Genomic DNA, 18,046 nt, shown 5'->3' with positions numbered 1-18,046 from the left:
CCTGGAAGAGGAAATTATGTTGAGTCATTTTGAGAGTGAAACACTATAAATGGTGTGCATTATAAAGGGAACACTTCGTAACTAAAGAAATAAAAAGACAGTAAGACAGAGACATGGCAACAGAGAGATATAGACATGAAAGGGAGAAAGACATTGGACATAGTGCAATAATCAATGTGATTTCTTTAACCATCAATGCATCCATGGAACTATCCCAGATACCTCAAACAACGTCTCCCTACATTAACCTGTAACTACTAATCATATAAAAACATTTACCACTTTGTCTATTGAATCACTCTGTATGCAATTTAATATTTCAAATAAATAAAAGGAGCCTCAGGAATAAAATCTATGATAAGACGCCTAAAATGAGTAGAAAAAAAAACAGATGGTAAATGACAGAGGCAATTGGCAAATATGGTGAACAAATGAGAGAAATAAAGCATAAAAGGAACCAAAGAGTGCAACAGAACATTCAACATAACTTGCGCTGCATGACACACTTTAAAAAACACAGAGGCCTGGAGTGTTTAAATTGTTGAGAATGTTGGAAGCATTCATGAATCAACCACAGACTTGTTGGTAATCTTCTCTCAGAGACAATAAACAGCCCGAGTTAATGACTGCCGCATTTGCAGAGGCTGCCTGATAAGAGGCAGACATTTACAGCTTTCTTGATAGTAAACAGGTTGCCTTGACCTAGAGAAACAAAGAGCAGCAAACCCCATTCAGGCATTCTGACAGATGCACGCAGCGACACAACCTCACAGCACGTGGCAGTGTGCTACATCTGTAACAGGAAGTCACAGCCACATCACTCTGAGCATATAACAGCGTTCAAGAGGATAGTATTGTGTTTAGGACAAGTGCTGTGTAATGCACAGCAGAAGTAATAAAGCTGCTTAGTAAAGACAGAAAAAAAGATAAACATTATTTACCTTTTTTGGCAATTTCCATTTCTTCTTCAGTCCAGCGAGAGCTTTCATTCATCTCCAGATTTGCTGGTGAAAAAAAATAGAGAAAAATAGAGAAGCACCACGTTAGAGAAGGAGGGAGGAGCAGGGGGGAGGGGAGGAAGAGGACGGGGCTGCTGTCAATAAATCACTTAATCACTGGCAGACAAGAATTAAAGTACAGAAAAAATAAGAATGGAAAAAAGAATAGGAGAGTGTGTGTGTGTGTGTGTGTGTGTGTGGGGGGGGGGGGGGGGGGGGGGGGGGGGGGGGGGGGGGGTAGAGTATGCTGCTTGCAAGTGAAGCAAAACAGTGGGTCATTGGGGACTGTTTGTTTCAGACGGAGGAAGCAGGAAATCCAAGGAGAGAAGTTGGTTAATTATTATAGACATAACAACAGGCATTTTTACCTCCACAGGCCATAATCCAGGCAGCCCCCTGGAGGAGCTCCAGTCTGAGCCAATGTGTTCTTTATATGGACCAGTGCCTCTCTACCACCATGATCAGCAGAGCAACCAACATAACCCCAAGAAACCCATCAACTGGGGGATTCCCTCAAAGGCAGGAGCATGTGCCAACAATAGCCGAAACTTCATAAACCTAATCCCAACAAGCAGCATGACACTTACGAGTTCATATCATTTTATAGATACTTTGCACTATCATAAAGTTAAATTTGTGACAATATTCAGAGATTAGATTACACTGTTTGTTGGAAATACTTCAGGGGAAGTAGTGACTGAAAGAAGGCTGTAAAAAGAACAACAGTGCACTCTTGCGGTGTGGAAGACAAAACCAAAACTAGATCAAAGGTGAACTCTCTCAGTCCTGCTTTATTTACCAAATATAAATTAAGTGTTTGAGAAATTTAAACATTTTATACTATGTTGGTGTGTACATTGTAAAATCTATGAATTATGTATCATCTAATGAAAACATTTAAAATACCTTTTCTTCAAGTTTGATTAAAATTAAACAACCATAATATTAATTAAACGTTACATAATTTTAAAATTATGCAGTGTTTTCTGATGACCACTCAAAAAGCAGGAGCATACCAACACTTCCTCTCTGAGTGCACTGATTTGGACCTACCAAGCTCACTGTTGAGCGGCGGCGTGGCAGTGTCCTCCACTTCATTGGTCATAGAGCGAGTGATCCGACCCTTACGGAGCCCCTGGCTGTTGGCTGTGCGTCGACCCTTAAAAGCCACAGCAGGCTCTTTGTCCTCTGCGTCTTCTCCAGAGGTGTCATCCCTGAATTTGGGAAATGTCAACAGTCAGCCGCAAATGCATGTGATGTTTGAAGGTTTACAAACGCACACTCAATGAAGTGTAAACGCTCCACTTGTTATTGTGAGTCACAGATACAATTTACAAATACGAGTCTCTGTTTCTAATGGAAACCCATTCAAAGCACTTGGCTTAGTGTGCATTCAATGATGCAATGATGTACATTGAAAAAGAAGCTAATGCTGATGGACTTCAGCTGGGATGGTTTCAGGTCATATCTGAAGCTATTACCTGCAAAATTCTGTGACTTTACTATTATTATTCAAGATCTAATGTGTACTTTGATAGACATATGTCAAAACTATTAAAAAATGATTGTTTATAAATAAAAAGTAGAGCTATAAACATATGAAATTCTACATATATATTATACACCTCTATTCCTTGCTCCAATAAATCTGCCAAGGAAAGCTTGTGGCCCATAAATATAACTGAGCCACCCCACTGGCACGGTGAAAAGAATCAACACTACACAGTAACAAATTATATGCAGTCCAGTGTTTGAAACTACTGTGGTGTCTGATATTAAACAACATACTTTAGAGCAGAATATGACATGCACTGCTTTAATTTAAAGCAAGAAAAAAATTAATATAACCCATCTGTTTGATATTCTTTGCTGGCCCCTGTGCCTGACAATATCAGTATTAACAGTGTATCCACCAGCACCTCTACCACACATGAGCAAACTCCTACTAATATCTCAAACTGACGTGAAGAAAAAACAGGACAATAGTTCCTGTGATGGGGAAGGCAAATTTTGATTTTGTCATGACTACGACAAACCTTGTGACAGACTAAGAGCCCAAGAGTGAGAATGAATATCAGAATCTACTCAGTCGAGGCAAATTCACTGCTACTTCCCTTTTTCATCAGTCCGACCAGAAAAAGCTTTTATGAAATGAGTGTGGTCTTATTGAGACATGAAAATATATCAAGTGCTGAAGGTTTTCCTCATTTGACTCACTTCATTCCATCCTCTTTATCTTCCGTTTCATTTTTGTCTTCTTCTCGCTCTCCCTCCCTTCTCTTTCTCCTCCTTCTCCTTGTCATCCTGACTCCCCCGGTTTACTTGTTGCTGCTGTTGCTGCTGATGGCCATGCTGTAAAAAACATGCATTATCACAATATTATTATAGGTAACGCACAAGTTCTTTCAGGTTGTAACCTTTTATTCAATCAGCAAACCACTTATACATGTACAGTAGTTTCAGGTTGTAAACAATTAAGCATTCTTCTCCACCTTTTGAAAAGTTTAATTTCCTTCAGCTGTATTCAAAATAAATTCCACATATATTGGCTTAAAATAAAAACCCAGAAACTGAAAAAAAAAAAAAAAAAAAAAAATAATCTGTACGTAAAGTTACTAAAGTAAACTTCCTTTGTAATTGAATACAAAAGTTAGAGTACATGTGTACCTGACAATGTGAGTGGAAAATTACTCAGGTGTCAAAAACATTTGGTCGCCACAAAGTTTAAGTATTTGAGCAAAATAAAAATAAAACAGGATATGAAAGTTCAGAAATTACAGTGAAACAGTTCTGTTGTCCAACTCTTGCTCTTTCAGCACCTAAAAACACTTCCTTACTAACTTCCTGCCTGTCTGGACTTTGAGGGTTAGAGTTCACATTACAAGATCTTCTATTGGATGTTTTGGCCATCGCTGCCTCTAGTGAAGTCTTTGTCAAAACACATTTTCAGATGCTAACTTTGTTGTGAGGAGAATGCAAGTGGTGACAGTCATTTTAATAATAGTTGCATTCTGGTGGAAAAACAAGGGAATAATTGCACCTCTGTGAAGGTGTAATACTTCATTATTATTAGCAATGAACAATCTCTCCATGTGGCTTTGAGCAATGGGAGCAGCTTATCAAGACATATGGAGCACCATCACAAGGTATGAGCAGGCTTCATCAGTAAAGGAGGAGAAACAACACCATGCGATCACATGAATATAAGTGTATTCTATTAATCTTTTAGCATCTGCTAGCACATTTTCAGATACACGATGACTGGAAGCTTCACGAGGGAAAACTACATACTAAAAGAAACATTGTATGAACATGAGACTGAAAAAAAAACCTTTAAAATTTCCCCCAAGGTGGTGGAAACGTTGTGGTTTCCACACAAAGAAGAAATGAGGACTGGTGATTTTCAGCTGTGATTATGTTTAAAACATGCAGGATATGTATTATGTTAAAAGTTTTTTTTTTTTAAATAAATGTTTATTTAAGCGAGTTTCTGACAAAATTGATAGGCAGCTAATCTGGAATTATTCCTTTTATTTTATTTTTTTAGGTTAGACTGTAGAAGAGAGTCAATGAATTATGGAAAGCTTGCTATGACAGTGCATTTTTAAAACAAAAGATAAGGGATACACTTGAGGATCACTAAGGGAGTGACTGGGCTGCTTGTCATTGTGTAGTTTTTTTGGGGGGGGTTTTTTTGGCTTTTTTTTTAATTCTCTGAGCCATGACACACCTATGTATTGAGGGAAGAAACATCAATTAGCACTATATTAATATTAACTGGGACTTACTGACATAGAAACGTTTCATTAAGGAAAATGTAAACGTTAAAATAATATTTGGCACATTAGGAATGGTGAGGTTGAAGATCACTGACAACATTTATTTAAACTGAGCAACAAGCAAATACTTTACCTGCTTCTTCCTCCTTCGGCGATAGTTCCTTCGTACAATGTTCTTGTAGTTTTCATTCTTTTGGTCAGGTATAAAGAGCACACACTCTGCCACAGTCTGAAAATTAGTTTTAAAATAATACATTGTCTTCAAAGTAATGAAAGAACATTAAAGAAATCATTACAAATACAAACAAAAGAAAGAACTCACAGTACCTTTCTCTCTAGAAAAGATGCAATCAGAGTTAAAGTTCTTTGGATGTTGGATGAACCTGTAGGCACAGGACAAAGCAGATGAAAATACAGATAGTCGCCTATTTTTAAAAAAAGCAATTGTAATTTATATAACAAAGGTTGAGAATGGAAAAACAGCTCCCAACTAAAACAAATGACAGTTGATTTACACTTAAATGTACTTTTCTAGGAAACAGTTGTACTATATACCAAAGTACAAAGAGACGCTATCCAACTTTAACACTGACAAATTCACATTGTGGGTTAGATTTCTAAAATCTTACAAAACTTCCTTAACAACAACCCCCTGATCCCTCAGCTGGTCACGTCACAGGACGTAAAGATGTTTTTTTATTGAACCAATTACCTTTAATATCCACATCTCCAACTAAACGTAGCACAAAAAGTATGACAATGTTGGTGTTTGGTAGATTACTCTTTGTTGTAATAATGCTTTCTGGCAATACATTTCATACAGTTGGAAAGCCTGTTTGTTTCTTTTTTAAATAGTGCCACATTCGTGAAGAACATGCATTTGTGGGATGAGCAGAAGAGCTGATTATGTGGGTTGCACCCATGAAAGGGCAGCACTGAAAGTTGGTATAGGGGTTTACGTTTGCAGGATTGTACCGATTCCTTTCAAAAGACTGAAACTATCAAACATCTGGATCCTGAGAACCAAAAGAATGTGACGTGCTGTCAGCTCAACACAGCATTTATATTTTAAGTGATTTAAGTTTCCATTTGTATCCATTTTTATTTGCTCACTACATGGTGTGACGTTTGTGAATGACAACAGGTAATATTTATTATAAAAGATGCAGTATTATAGTGATTGTAGTCAAATTACATTGTGTGAAAATGACTTTGTAAACAAATGCCAGGAAAAAAAACTGTAGGAATGTTCTTTAAAAAAGGTTAAATGTTGTATTTTGATGGAATATTTTGCTTACTTCTCTCTGAAAGTGTCCTTCTCCTGCTCACTCCACATATTCATAACCTGCCGGTCCTTGTACACCTTCATGGGGTCATCCATCAGGCCATTCATGTTGATGAACTTGATGCGCTGCTGCTCAGCATCAAACAGCATTGGTGGGATGACTGCCAACTGACGCATTTGCTTCTCTGTGTTCTGATGTTCAGAAGTGGCCCCAGAAACACAAAAACAAAAAGGCAGAGAGAATAGGTGAGCGAAATTGGTTTATTCTAGGACCTAAAGGCTTTCATTTCATCTGATTAAATGTCCAGTCCAAATCAGTGTCTAAAAGCATCAGATAGTTTGCTGAAGTTATTATGTCAAACTGATAGCTCTTTTATATGAAAAACAATACATTTTTTGAATTAAAAAAATACTCAACCGAGAATACATCATCATCGAGAAAAGGATGCAGGATTAAGGGGTAGGGGGGAATGAAATGATGATTGAAATATTTGAAAGAGTAAAAACTAGTAATTCTTTGAAAAATAATAGGATTCAAATAAGGAAAACTCACATTTTTAGTATTTACATTGCATTATTTGAATCAATAATTTATCTTGTTACCTTTTTTATTAGTTCTAATAATTTTGTTTGTGCCTAAATCCACAGTAGTGAGATTTTCATCTAAATAATGTTAAAAGGTGTTTCTTTAAATAAGCATAAATCCAAGACTAAACACAAGTGACCTCAGAGCTTTTACATTTCTAAAAACTGTGCCAACAATGTGGTATCAAATGACAAACTTGCCGGGTGGAGTGTACCACGTCAAATAAAGTTAAGTTTAGGGCTGCATGATTTTGACAAAAACCTAATTGCGATTTTTCTGACAGAAATTCGATTAATGATTTTAAAAAAAATCTATACATTTAAATGCATATGCATTTTATTTTTTCCAAATTCCGTGTTTTCCACATACATTTTTTAAAATTCTGTGATTTTAGAAATATTAATACATTTAAAAAAAAATATTTGTTTTAACTCCTGTGAGGAAACAAAATAAACACTAATAAATAATAAACCCATAATTAAACAAAATGTATGTCAAAAAGAAAGTAAGATGCAATTAAAAGGAAGATATAAGTTGTTACTGTGGGGAAAACAAAATAAATACTAATAAAAAAGAAAGCCATAGTTAAACAAAATGTATGTCAATAGATTAAGTTTTAATCAACTTAATTTACATTAACCTACTTTTAAATGATCCTGAGACATCATTACAAACGTAGGGGCCAGAATATGTTAAAGTATCGATGGTCTCGTTCACAACAGCAGAACAACTTTTCCCACAGATCTTCTGTAGCTCTGATGAGATGTTGTTTAAACGCTCTGAGCAGGTAAAACTGATTAAAGCTGCTGCTGTTCTCAGGGATCGCAGCAGCGCTACACGAGAAACAGACTGAGCCTTACAGACACGTTAAAGTTAAGTGAGCACTGGTCGGCTCTGATTTAGGAGTCAGTAATGATTTGCATAGTTTTTTTTTGCCAGTTTCGGGTGGTTTAGGCGGTGTTTGAAGCGGCCAGGATGAGAGTGGGGAGGACACTTCTGCATAAAAAACGTCCTTTTCCTCACGGTGACAGCGTTTCAACTCGATTCTGTCCATTTCCACGTTCAACAATAGATTCCGTTTTCAATGGTTGATTCCGTGATTCCGTTAACGTGGATTTCATAGGGCCCTAGTGTAGTTGTTGTTAGCGCACTCGGAGACTCGCTACAGTGCATACAAGCGTGTGTCCTGTAACCATCTCTGATTGGCCAGCAGCCCAGGAAATGAGTTCTTGGCAATTCTTATTGGCAAACATATATATCATTCAAATGATGGAGACCCTCAACGTCTGAGGTTTGGTATCACAGTAGTGAAAACCTCAATATCGATGCGATTAACCTTAATCGCATCGATATTGAGGTAATCGTTCAGTATTAGTTAAGTTAATTTCAATAATATGCCTCAGATTACATTAAATCATAATATGACAACATTAAATAGATATGATATAAATATGGTTTTGGCGTCTAAGTTGAAAATCTAAAGCAGGTACATGGATGATGTTCATTAGGCCACAGTTAGTCATCAAAAAGAAGACCAGATTATGAAGGGTACAGTAAACAGGTATAAAAATGACAAATATCATCAAACCAGCAGCCAGAAACTTAGTGTTCCCCTTTATGAATCAACATATTTTAACTGTCCAAGATTGTGACAAAAAAACCTAAATGTAGGCTGTAAAAACCGCCAGAAACTATGAGCACTTTGAGTTCAGTCCAACTGAAAGCATGTTTGCCTTAACAAAAGTCTTACAGCACTTTAGCCCTGCTAGCCACCCTAGCATAGCTAAAACAATCACTTCATGCCACAAAAAAAAAAAAACTATGACAGGGATTGTATTAATAGGAAGCATGTCGCCTAATAAGAGCAAACTACATGAAACTGACTGGCCTACCTCATGCTCTGATATCCCATCAATTATCTCAGACACTTCATGTTCGCTGCGTGCTGCAGAGGAGTTCAGACCACCTCCTCGCTGGCTGACACGACTAAAGAAAAAAAAATAAATCAATAATTAGTAAGTCTAAAACATGCTCCAAAACAAGGTCACAGCAACAAAAATGAAAGTAACCTCTGCATTCGCTCCTGCAGCTCTCTCTGCTTGCGTATCTCAGGGAACTGTTTCTCGTAATACTCCCGGACCTTACTCTCCTTTGCTCTACGTCTCGGGTTATTTTCGATGCGCTCCACCTTCTTCTCCCAGGCCTCCATTAGCTGGTCGTAGCGCTGGCAGAACTTCTGTTCCTGTAAGATTGAGATTTAGTTTGACACAGCATAAGCTTTCTCAATTTTCCTTAATCAAATTTTAGATCCTTAAATCTTCAATCAGCATTTCTAAAACCAGCACCGCTTTATTCCCTTGCACACTACACTAAAGTAAATCTGGTCCAGAATAAACCTTTTTTACACTTCCGTATTTTAAACAGGAAGTGGTGTGCAACAACTTCCTGTGGCGTGCAACAACTTCCTGTGGCTATAGCTTTAGCGTTAGACAGTGACAAAAATGCTCAGTCTCTGCGTAGTTGAGGGGCAAGAAAACAGCCATACCTGTCTTACCACGCCTTTCCGACGGACCCAGACCAAAGGACGCGGTGGATCTAAGCAGTTAGGAGGGATGAGGGTCCGGATTCTGTATTCTACACTACACTGGCACTTCACTCAGGAGGATTTTGTCAGCGGATCCACCATCAGACGCCTTAAAAGTGGAGCTGTTCCATCTCTCTTTCCCTGGAATAATTTTATCGCACCACCAAAGAGGGAGTCTGCCTTCGAGAGGGCTCATAAACGGCAGCTTGTCCTCTCACAACAAGCTAGCTCTGCTAAAGCTATGGAGCAGCTCTGGCACATCCACCCACAGGTAAATAAGAATGTATCACAATGTTAAAATATAATTCAAAAGTCTATAATATGCCTCTCTTTAAACATTCCAAATATTTTAGCAAACTATATTAGGTTTCTTTATTACAGTGTTTATACTTGATATGTTGTAGAAAGCAGTTAGTTCACGAAGCTACTTCTTTCCTTATCATGATAGCTGCAGATATAATCTTCATGGAAGAACTTATATCCCTTATCAAGTTTATTTGTTCAGGTATTCGCCGCTGTGATTGCCTCCACATCAAAATAAGCTGGCAAGTTGAGGAACGCTGTCGAAAAAACAAGACCCATTTTCCCCTAGACCCACAATAACAGGAAGTTACTCTGCAACAGGAGGTGCTACTTCCGGTTGTCGTGAAAAAGGTCTATTGCCTCCTTGCCCACCTGGAAACCCACAAGGAGGACAATAACACTCAAATACTGATGATGCTGATGATACAGCGGCAGCAGTTGAGCAACTGTCTTCAGATAACTTATGACTGATATGTTCTAAGCACTGCACAGAGAAAGGAAGTTGTTAAATTTGTTTTCATTTTAGGGCTTTGTAGATACATACAAATCTATTAGTGATGCTGTGGCCTTAGATTGCAGCAATGATTTTCTGTCCAGCCAGTAGATTTTACAACGTCCACCTGGCATCATAGCTCACCACATTGATCTCTCTTTTATTTATAGTCGTACTCTTTGGCTCCGTCTGCCTCAATCATTTGCAGGCAGGAGCATAGGCTAACTCTTTGCACTGCTCATTAAAGAGCTTATTTGACAGTGGATTCAATAGAAATGTAAAATCATATTTTCATATGATAGCGTGAGAGATTTGTTTTTCAGAGGCAATCACTAACACAAGGTTTCAAATCATGCCCAGAGCTTTTTTCCTCGCATTTAACTTGCTTTGAAAGGACACGCACTTGGAGGAGCAGCTGGCCTAGTTTCACACAAGTCATCCGTCATTGGCTGAATCTTAACAGGGAGTCAGAAACTTTGAGCCCTTTACTTACCCACTGCTTACGAGCATGATTCCTCCTCTTGAAATACAAGATGAGCTTTTTCCTCATCGCCTGGTTTCTAGAACAGACACAATAGGAGGATGAACCACACAGAGGGAAATGTGGCGAGCACTTTAAACACTTATCAGACACTTCTTTGGATTTTAACATGTCCACCACATATGTTCAGATACAAAATTGACATGGTCGGCAAGTTCAAATGTGTTACTTTTGACACTTAATCCGATAAACAAGAAAAAAAGTGTGCGCACATTCATATAGACATTAATGATACCTGTCCTTGTACAGCGCGTCGCTGCTCAACCAACTCAGTCTAGCCTGAGAGAACAGTACAGCAAGGAGAGCCAAACTTATGAAACTTGTCTGTGTTAGAAATATGCAGCCATGGCACTTGAGAACAAAGGCAGGGCCAGTAATCTCCTTAAGCCTCTACCTTGTTTGTCTCTTTCTTTGCTCTAAAACAGTTTTATTCCTGACACTTAATCTGTCAGTTGTGAGGTCATGTTCTGAACTGATTAATGTAATCTTATTCTACATTAGACACTTCTGCTGATCCGCAGGGCCCCTTGGGCCATGGGTAAAGACAGAAAAAGTATGCTACTGATAGTACAAAGGATTACCTAAAATTGAAAGAAATAGCATGATAGCATTTAGATGTTATCATGCACATGTATTTGTCACAACAATGGTGGTTCTCCAGGAACCAAACCAAGTTTAAACCTCAACTCTCCGCCTACAGAAACACTCCTACACAAACATGTTGTGCCAAACTTTCCAGAAGAGAGAAAAAGACTGCCAAATCCACCTAGATAAGAGTGGATAATCTCACACTGTTATGAATAAGAGGTGAGAACTTAAAAAACCCTTTAAGGATAAGCAGTCGGGTATCCCAACATAAAGAGTTTATTTCCCTGAGTAAAAGCAATGCCGATCATGCTGGTTAATGATTAGTACTCAAACATTTGACATGTGTACTGTAAATGTGAACAAATTGTGTATTGTTTGCACATGTAAAATGTATTTCCATATGAACATTATAGAGAATATGTATAGCAACTGCTCCATTTATATGCTGGTGCCAGTAGGAATCTATGTCATAGTTTATAGAATACACAAACATGCACAGAGGGGACGGTTTTCAGTCAATAAGTTAGAAACAATATTCAAGTTTAAACAGCACAAGGCTCAAAAGGGATGACATTGGCAATATGTGTAGGAATAGTGCACACTTATTAACAGGAGGTATCAAACGATGACCAATGCATTCCAAATGTTTTAGCAAACAGACATTGGGTGTGCGCTGTCAGCTCTTGTCCCTAACATTGTGGTTTATACATCATAGGTAATCAGACTAAATGGTGACCCAAATAAAATCACCTAATGTAACCAGATTTATATAATTCAATGAGCAAATCCAATCAAAAATACGACCCAGATAGATAAAGTGGTGTGTATTATCGGATATTGGATTTGCTCTAACTCTAAACATTGTATACACATTTCTGTTATATATGTCCAGGGTTCTCTGTTGAGCGCTGTTGAGTGCAGGGGCCCCCGACATTGTAATTTTGCTCCCCTACAGAGCGATGGCGCCCCCAGCGTTCAGTTTTCAAAAACATAGGGGAAATTCTCTGTTTTTTCCTTTTTTAATCGGTACCGTCGTTGTCATTGCACACTTGCACACAAAATTGACTTCCATGTGTGCATGGGTTGTTTAAACTGTTTTTCTAATCTGCATATCCGAGAAACACATTCATCAGCTGCACCGCCTATTTATTACAAGCGATTGGCTCGGGCACCCTGTCTTGAGGATCCCTGCAGTCCCTTAAGGCAGGCATACACTGTGTGGACACCGTTTGTCCAGCCAGCTCCTAGTCCATCACATCGCTGTCTTTTCTTTTTTAAAGCTCTTTTTGCTGACATTTGCGAGTGTCTCTCCATTTCCGGTGAGCTGGAGCTGAGTGCAACAATTGAAAAAAAATCGCACAGTGTATCCCAACATTTAGCTGCTCCCGATGCTGCCTGTGTGCTTCCTCTGTTTATGTAACTGTAATAACCAAACACGTATTTAAGCTCTGACGAGTGCGGCCTGGAAGGGCCCGGCGGTGAAGACACCGCTTGCCGGGTCCATGGATATGGTTACCTTACTGAGCCCTCTCCGCTCTCTGGCGGGGACAGAGCCCCCTCTCCCCAGGCACAAACTGTCCTCAGTGCCCGACACGGGGACCAGATCACAACAGTTGGCCCATAGGGTCGGTGGCGTTGTTGGCCACCCACCCGACCTGACCCGTCTAGAAACACGGGCCGGTGTGTAACTGCACAGCAGAGCACAGTGAATGGAAACATGTTGACCACTAGCTCCGTTTCTTACACAATCATTTTAAAGTGAAGACAGCAACAATGATGAGTAGCTGCACATTTGTCTCAGCACTTACAGTCCCTAGCAATAATAATACATTGTGTTCTTTTATCCATCCACCTTTACTTTAACAACCCAAATTCGACAAGCGTTATGAGAGCTGATGTCGGTTTTATTAAAGCTGCTTTGACTGTGCACAGCAAAATATTTAGTTTCTTGTGGGATTTATGCTGCTCATTTAAGTTTTCTTTGGAAATCTTTATTTTTATTGAATAAGCTTTTGTGCTAGATCAGATTGAATTAGCTGAATAAGCTAATATTTTAGCTATGTTTATATATATTTATTTCTTTTGTAATGTGATTACTGTTGGATTTGGTGATTTCATATAACTAAAGGTAATAGTGATAAATTTGTCTGGTTACTTAAATGAATGAATACAGACACATATACCTTGTTTAAAAGTATAAAATAGCCACAAAGTGAGGAAAAGAAAAAAAGATGCATAAAAAATTGTGATAATCATTAATATTGTAATAATCGTTAATTGATTGAATCGTAGCACCCTGAATCGAAATCGAATCGTGAGGTCCCTTAGATGGCACACCCCTAAAAGTAAGGCAGTGACAAAGACTAAAAAACAACTTTAGCTTTATTTCACTAATTTTGGACTTCCTCAGTAATTCAAAGCACAAAACCAATTACACCACAGAAAAAAAAATCCAATGAGGACAACCAACCCAATGTTAAGTTCAACCAGAATATACTGAGAAATACATACACCCAAAAAGAACATGAAAAACTGCACACCAGAATGGTAACCAGAAGTGGGTCATGTGAGAGTGTCCCAATACAGGTATTGCTTAACAAAGCATAAGACTCAATCATATTCTATTATTTGTCTATGTAATGAGTCAATTGTGTTTTCATTACAACCTGATCAGTCAACCCAAAAGGATTCATCCTGACCTACATAAATAGATAAATAAATGTAGTACCTAGTAACAGATCAAACAGACAGCATTTCATAAAACAAACGTGATTTTAGTGGCGAGAAGGTGGTCATAAAGTAACATTGTTAAACTAATGAGTAGAATTGTTTCCTAGTTTCTAATTTGAGTGTTGTTTTGCCTCCGTGTCAAATCAAGCCAATTTTCTAATGACATTCCAAAACCTTATAGTTTTTCTTCTTCTATAAGCAAACAATGGCCTCTGTTGTTACACTTTTCTATTTCAACAAGCGTCTTCTCAATGCTTACATAATTACAATTTCACATCCTTCTATTAATGTCATTCTTCGCATTGTGCTAAGGGGTAGGGATGGTTGTGGTATATATAAACATACCTATTCATTTAGTAACCTTTAGGCTGTGTGTGTGAACTCATAGATACAAAACGTAAAAATAGAAATCTAAAGTTAAAGTTTCATTATTTTCTTCAAAGGTTTTTTCTCCTCAAATTAAACAATTAAAAACCCTATATTAAGTGTACACATGCAGTATGACTTACATTTTGATGTTCTCATGGTACTGTTTGGTATCAGACGGCTGATTGTACAAAGGCTGGAAGAGGGGGAGAAAAGACACAAGCAGATGTCACATTTAGCACGGATTGTAGACAGGTTTTTGTTGAGTTTTAAGGTCAAAGTCATTTGAGAAAAAAAAACATGCTACAGATTGACCCAAAGCTCTAGATGACATAAGTCCAATAACCTGTTCTAATTCAATACAAGGAAGCCACTCAAAAGGAGGGCCCCCAGGGACATGACACAAACCGGTTTTGTGCCAGTTGCCTTTAATTTGGGCTCAGCAGGTAATTCGTTTAAAGTGGTTGAGTTTCTTTGTGTGATTAGGAGCGAGATGGAGAGATCATCATCATCATCATCATCATCATAACTCAAACATTGTTAAAAAAGTTAAGTTTAATGAAAACTTAAATTGACAGTGTCTTTGTTTTTAACAGGTCACTTAAAATTATAAATTCAATATAAACATGGCACATTCCATTCGGATAACATTGTGGTGTATCCTGAGTTTGAAATAAAATCAAATAGATACATTTGCCTACAGCATGGATTAAAGTACATTCTGAATTAAGTCTATAAACAATCTGACTTTATTGATATGGATTAAAGACATACTCCAATCATTTCATTCAGGTTACATCATATTATCTTCTTAACATCCATCATCTTTTTAGTAAGATCTGGATAAAAAATGAAGATGGAAAGAGATTCAGAAGCTAAAATACATGAAAGAAGCTACTCACCAGCTCTACACGGGGACCGAGTCCTTCCAGGATCCTGTGAGCCTCCTCTGCCTTTTTCTGGTGCGGTGAGACAAACAGGAGTGGTACATTAGCTGGCCGCCTGGACCTCTGCTATCACCACGGCAACGCAGCGAACATGCTCACTAGATTGCTAAAGCTACATTGGTGCTTGGTGGATGGACAGGCAGGTGGATATACAGATGGTTAAAAAAAGAGGTTCAAGGGCTATTTTTAGAGCTTTTAACTGTAGTTGGGCCTCAGCTCATTGGCCCTACCCCTTTTACCAGGAAAAAAAATTAAATGTAAGATTACTCAGCTCCTCAGAAAAGAGAGGTAAGAGAGAAAGTGCAGGCAAGTGGGTAAGCAGGTGGGAGTGGTAAAGCAAATAGAAAGAAAACAGGGGGTACACAGGGGCAGGTACATGGCTCCTGTGTCAATCGGAGAAAAGACAAGAATAAAATAATAATAAAATACATAAATTCCTGGCATGTTATCAAACATTGGAAAAAAAGCACTGTGGTCTATGAGGCACCGCTTTTTATCAGGTAACCTCTTAGCCATTCTGCTCCACTAAAAAAACATATGTTGGTGTCCTAAATGACCCTTCCCAGTGCTCACTCCACTCTTTACTCTCCATCCATCAAACATGACTTTCTGGAGCAATAGACCACATGTCCAGTTGCTTTCCATCTCATTTCTTTTTCTTCTGGCGGGACCAAGCTGTTCACACCTGGACTACAGTGCACGCGGGGCGAGTAAAGTTGCTGGGAGGTGACAAACATTCAGCCTGCATGTTGATCTTTATTCCCCACTGCTCCATTGTTATCCCACATCTAAATCAAATGTACTTAATTCTACAAGTACCTGTGGGAATGTAGTGTACAATTTAAAGCATTTAAAGTAAAACCCCAGAAGAGTTCAACCACATATCATAAGTCCACACAAATAGATTGCCTTGGAGAGAAGCCGAATGACATAGGTCACCTGTGTTTAAGACAAAAAGGATACACTGATGCTTTAAAAGTGTAAGACATTCAAATGCCAAGCAATCCCATCCCCATCCCACAGTGAGCATTGGTGAATTCTGTTGCCTCTCCAGTCTCCACCAGTGAGTGGGTCTAACAGGCGGTAGGGTGATGCCTCAGAGGGCTGGCTTACTGCTGGAGCAGTTAATGGACAGTAATTATTCAACAAAGCCTTTCATTCCTAAGGACCAGGAGACTTTAGGACTTCTTTCTCATCTTGCTATTATTCTTTAAGCAAAACTGAAAACAAGTCTCCATCACACCTACCGCAAAACTCAAAAACGTACCCTCACTAAATCTTTTTTTAAAGGGAAAAAACAGGGTTGACAAAGCGGGATAAAGATAAAAATACTTTTTTTTTTTTTTTTTAATCTTTAGTTGTTTTATTAAGAGTTATCAATCTAAATAAATTGCAAAAGATTTAATGCCTCAACACAACCTCAGTACAAAAACCAAGATTGACTGCCTCTAATACATCCACCCCCTGTGGCCGCACACAGAACTGCTGCTTTGTGGGCAGAGCAACAACGTTGACTGTTAAGAACAATTTGGGCAGATATTATAATCCTTTCAAACAAAAAGTTACCAAACTAATTCATGAAAGCAGTACACCAAACACTTTTGTAAATAAACTAACATACCTAAAAAACCCTGTGGGACATTTAGAACTTAAACTGAGTACTAGAGGGGCTGAATAAAAACAAAAAAGAGCCAGCATTATACAAAGAAGAATGACAATGGACTGGCTTAAGTAGTTTACTCTGTGTCTGTGGACCAAATATAAGACTAGTGAACTTAAATGTTGCCTTCTGGTTCGTCTGGGTTCAACAATAAACTGTCAATAGAAAAGGATAGTTATCTCATATCTTGAAAAAGAACCAGATTATTATAAAAGCATTGAAGATTTGTTTTTAATAGTTTCTGGAGGCAAAAACACCACCCAGGGAATCAATTCACAATTCAATCTGCATCAAGGCATCTCGAAAGGTTTTTTCAGTAAAAACATTTAGAAATAAATATAGTTTAAAAGAATGTAGGCTGCTTTTATAGTAGTTTATGGTTTATGCAGGCATGTGCTCAAACAGGAAGTGAAAAAATGAGTGGGTTAAAAAATTTGTTATTGTCCTCACATGAAGTGTAAATTTAACATTTGTGATTAAAAACATAAACAGATAAAGGTAAAAAATAAGGAGAACAGTGAAAACAGTAAACAAGCTGAATTGCTGTGCAGTGAGTGAGGAGGACCTGCAGTAGGTCATAGTGCATTGCGTCAGTCAGAGGGAAGTGGTAAGTGTTACAGAGGTTAGACTTAGTTGTGCAGTAATTGTAACTGATTCATTCCTCATCTTTGAGCCTTGTGAGTTAGTGTTACACAATCTACAAAGACCTGCTGTACCTTAAGAGATGACTGATGGGGCCATACGTGCTAACACTGAGTCGTAAAGTACATAAAAGGAAATGGCGTGCTCCTCATTCAAAATGGGCCTCTTACAGCATTTGCAATTATATCTGAAGTCTGTTTTTTCACATCATGATTCTGGGGTCTGTCAGGGATTGAGGCTCTTGTCTCTGAATCTGGATGAATGCCTGATTTTTAGGACACCATTGGAAAGACCAAAGCATTTCTTCATTCTCCACCCAAACATTTCAATGTCATTTTTTTGTTTGTATGAAATCTAAAGTCAGACATGGCTTAAATGCAGATTTTTTTTTTAATGATGACTACTTCAAATAAAGCTTTGTGCTTCTAACCACTAGAGGGACTGAGAGAGCAGTGAATCACAATGTAGCGTCCTTACACAACTGCACAGTATTGTAATTTTAAGGACTCATTCTAAATGTTGAATATCATTATAAAAAATCTCA

The 18,046-nt window shown here is 38.2% G+C and overlaps 1 protein-coding gene across 1 annotated transcript in view; it reads right to left on the bottom strand.

Annotated features, from left to right (window-relative positions):
• ncor2 (nuclear receptor corepressor 2) overlaps window positions 1-18,046 on the bottom strand; it is a 134,135-nt gene that overhangs the window by 36,491 nt on the left and 79,598 nt on the right. Inside the window, 13 exon segments of the mRNA XM_028458640.1 lie at window positions 942-1,004; window positions 2,052-2,212; window positions 3,216-3,271; window positions 3,273-3,350; window positions 4,911-5,006; window positions 5,105-5,131; window positions 5,133-5,160; window positions 6,076-6,254; window positions 8,541-8,634; window positions 8,718-8,890; window positions 10,522-10,588; window positions 14,397-14,449; window positions 15,156-15,212. Coding sequence (XP_028314441.1) covers window positions 942-1,004; window positions 2,052-2,212; window positions 3,216-3,271; window positions 3,273-3,350; window positions 4,911-5,006; window positions 5,105-5,131; window positions 5,133-5,160; window positions 6,076-6,254; window positions 8,541-8,634; window positions 8,718-8,890; window positions 10,522-10,588; window positions 14,397-14,449; window positions 15,156-15,212 — 1,132 coding nt within the window.

Source organism: Gouania willdenowi, chromosome 9 (genome assembly GCF_900634775.1).
Source record: "Gouania willdenowi chromosome 9, fGouWil2.1, whole genome shotgun sequence".
Classification (NCBI taxonomy): Eukaryota; Metazoa; Chordata; class Actinopteri; order Blenniiformes; family Gobiesocidae; genus Gouania; species Gouania willdenowi.
This window is presented reverse-complemented; position numbering and strand designations above follow the sequence as displayed.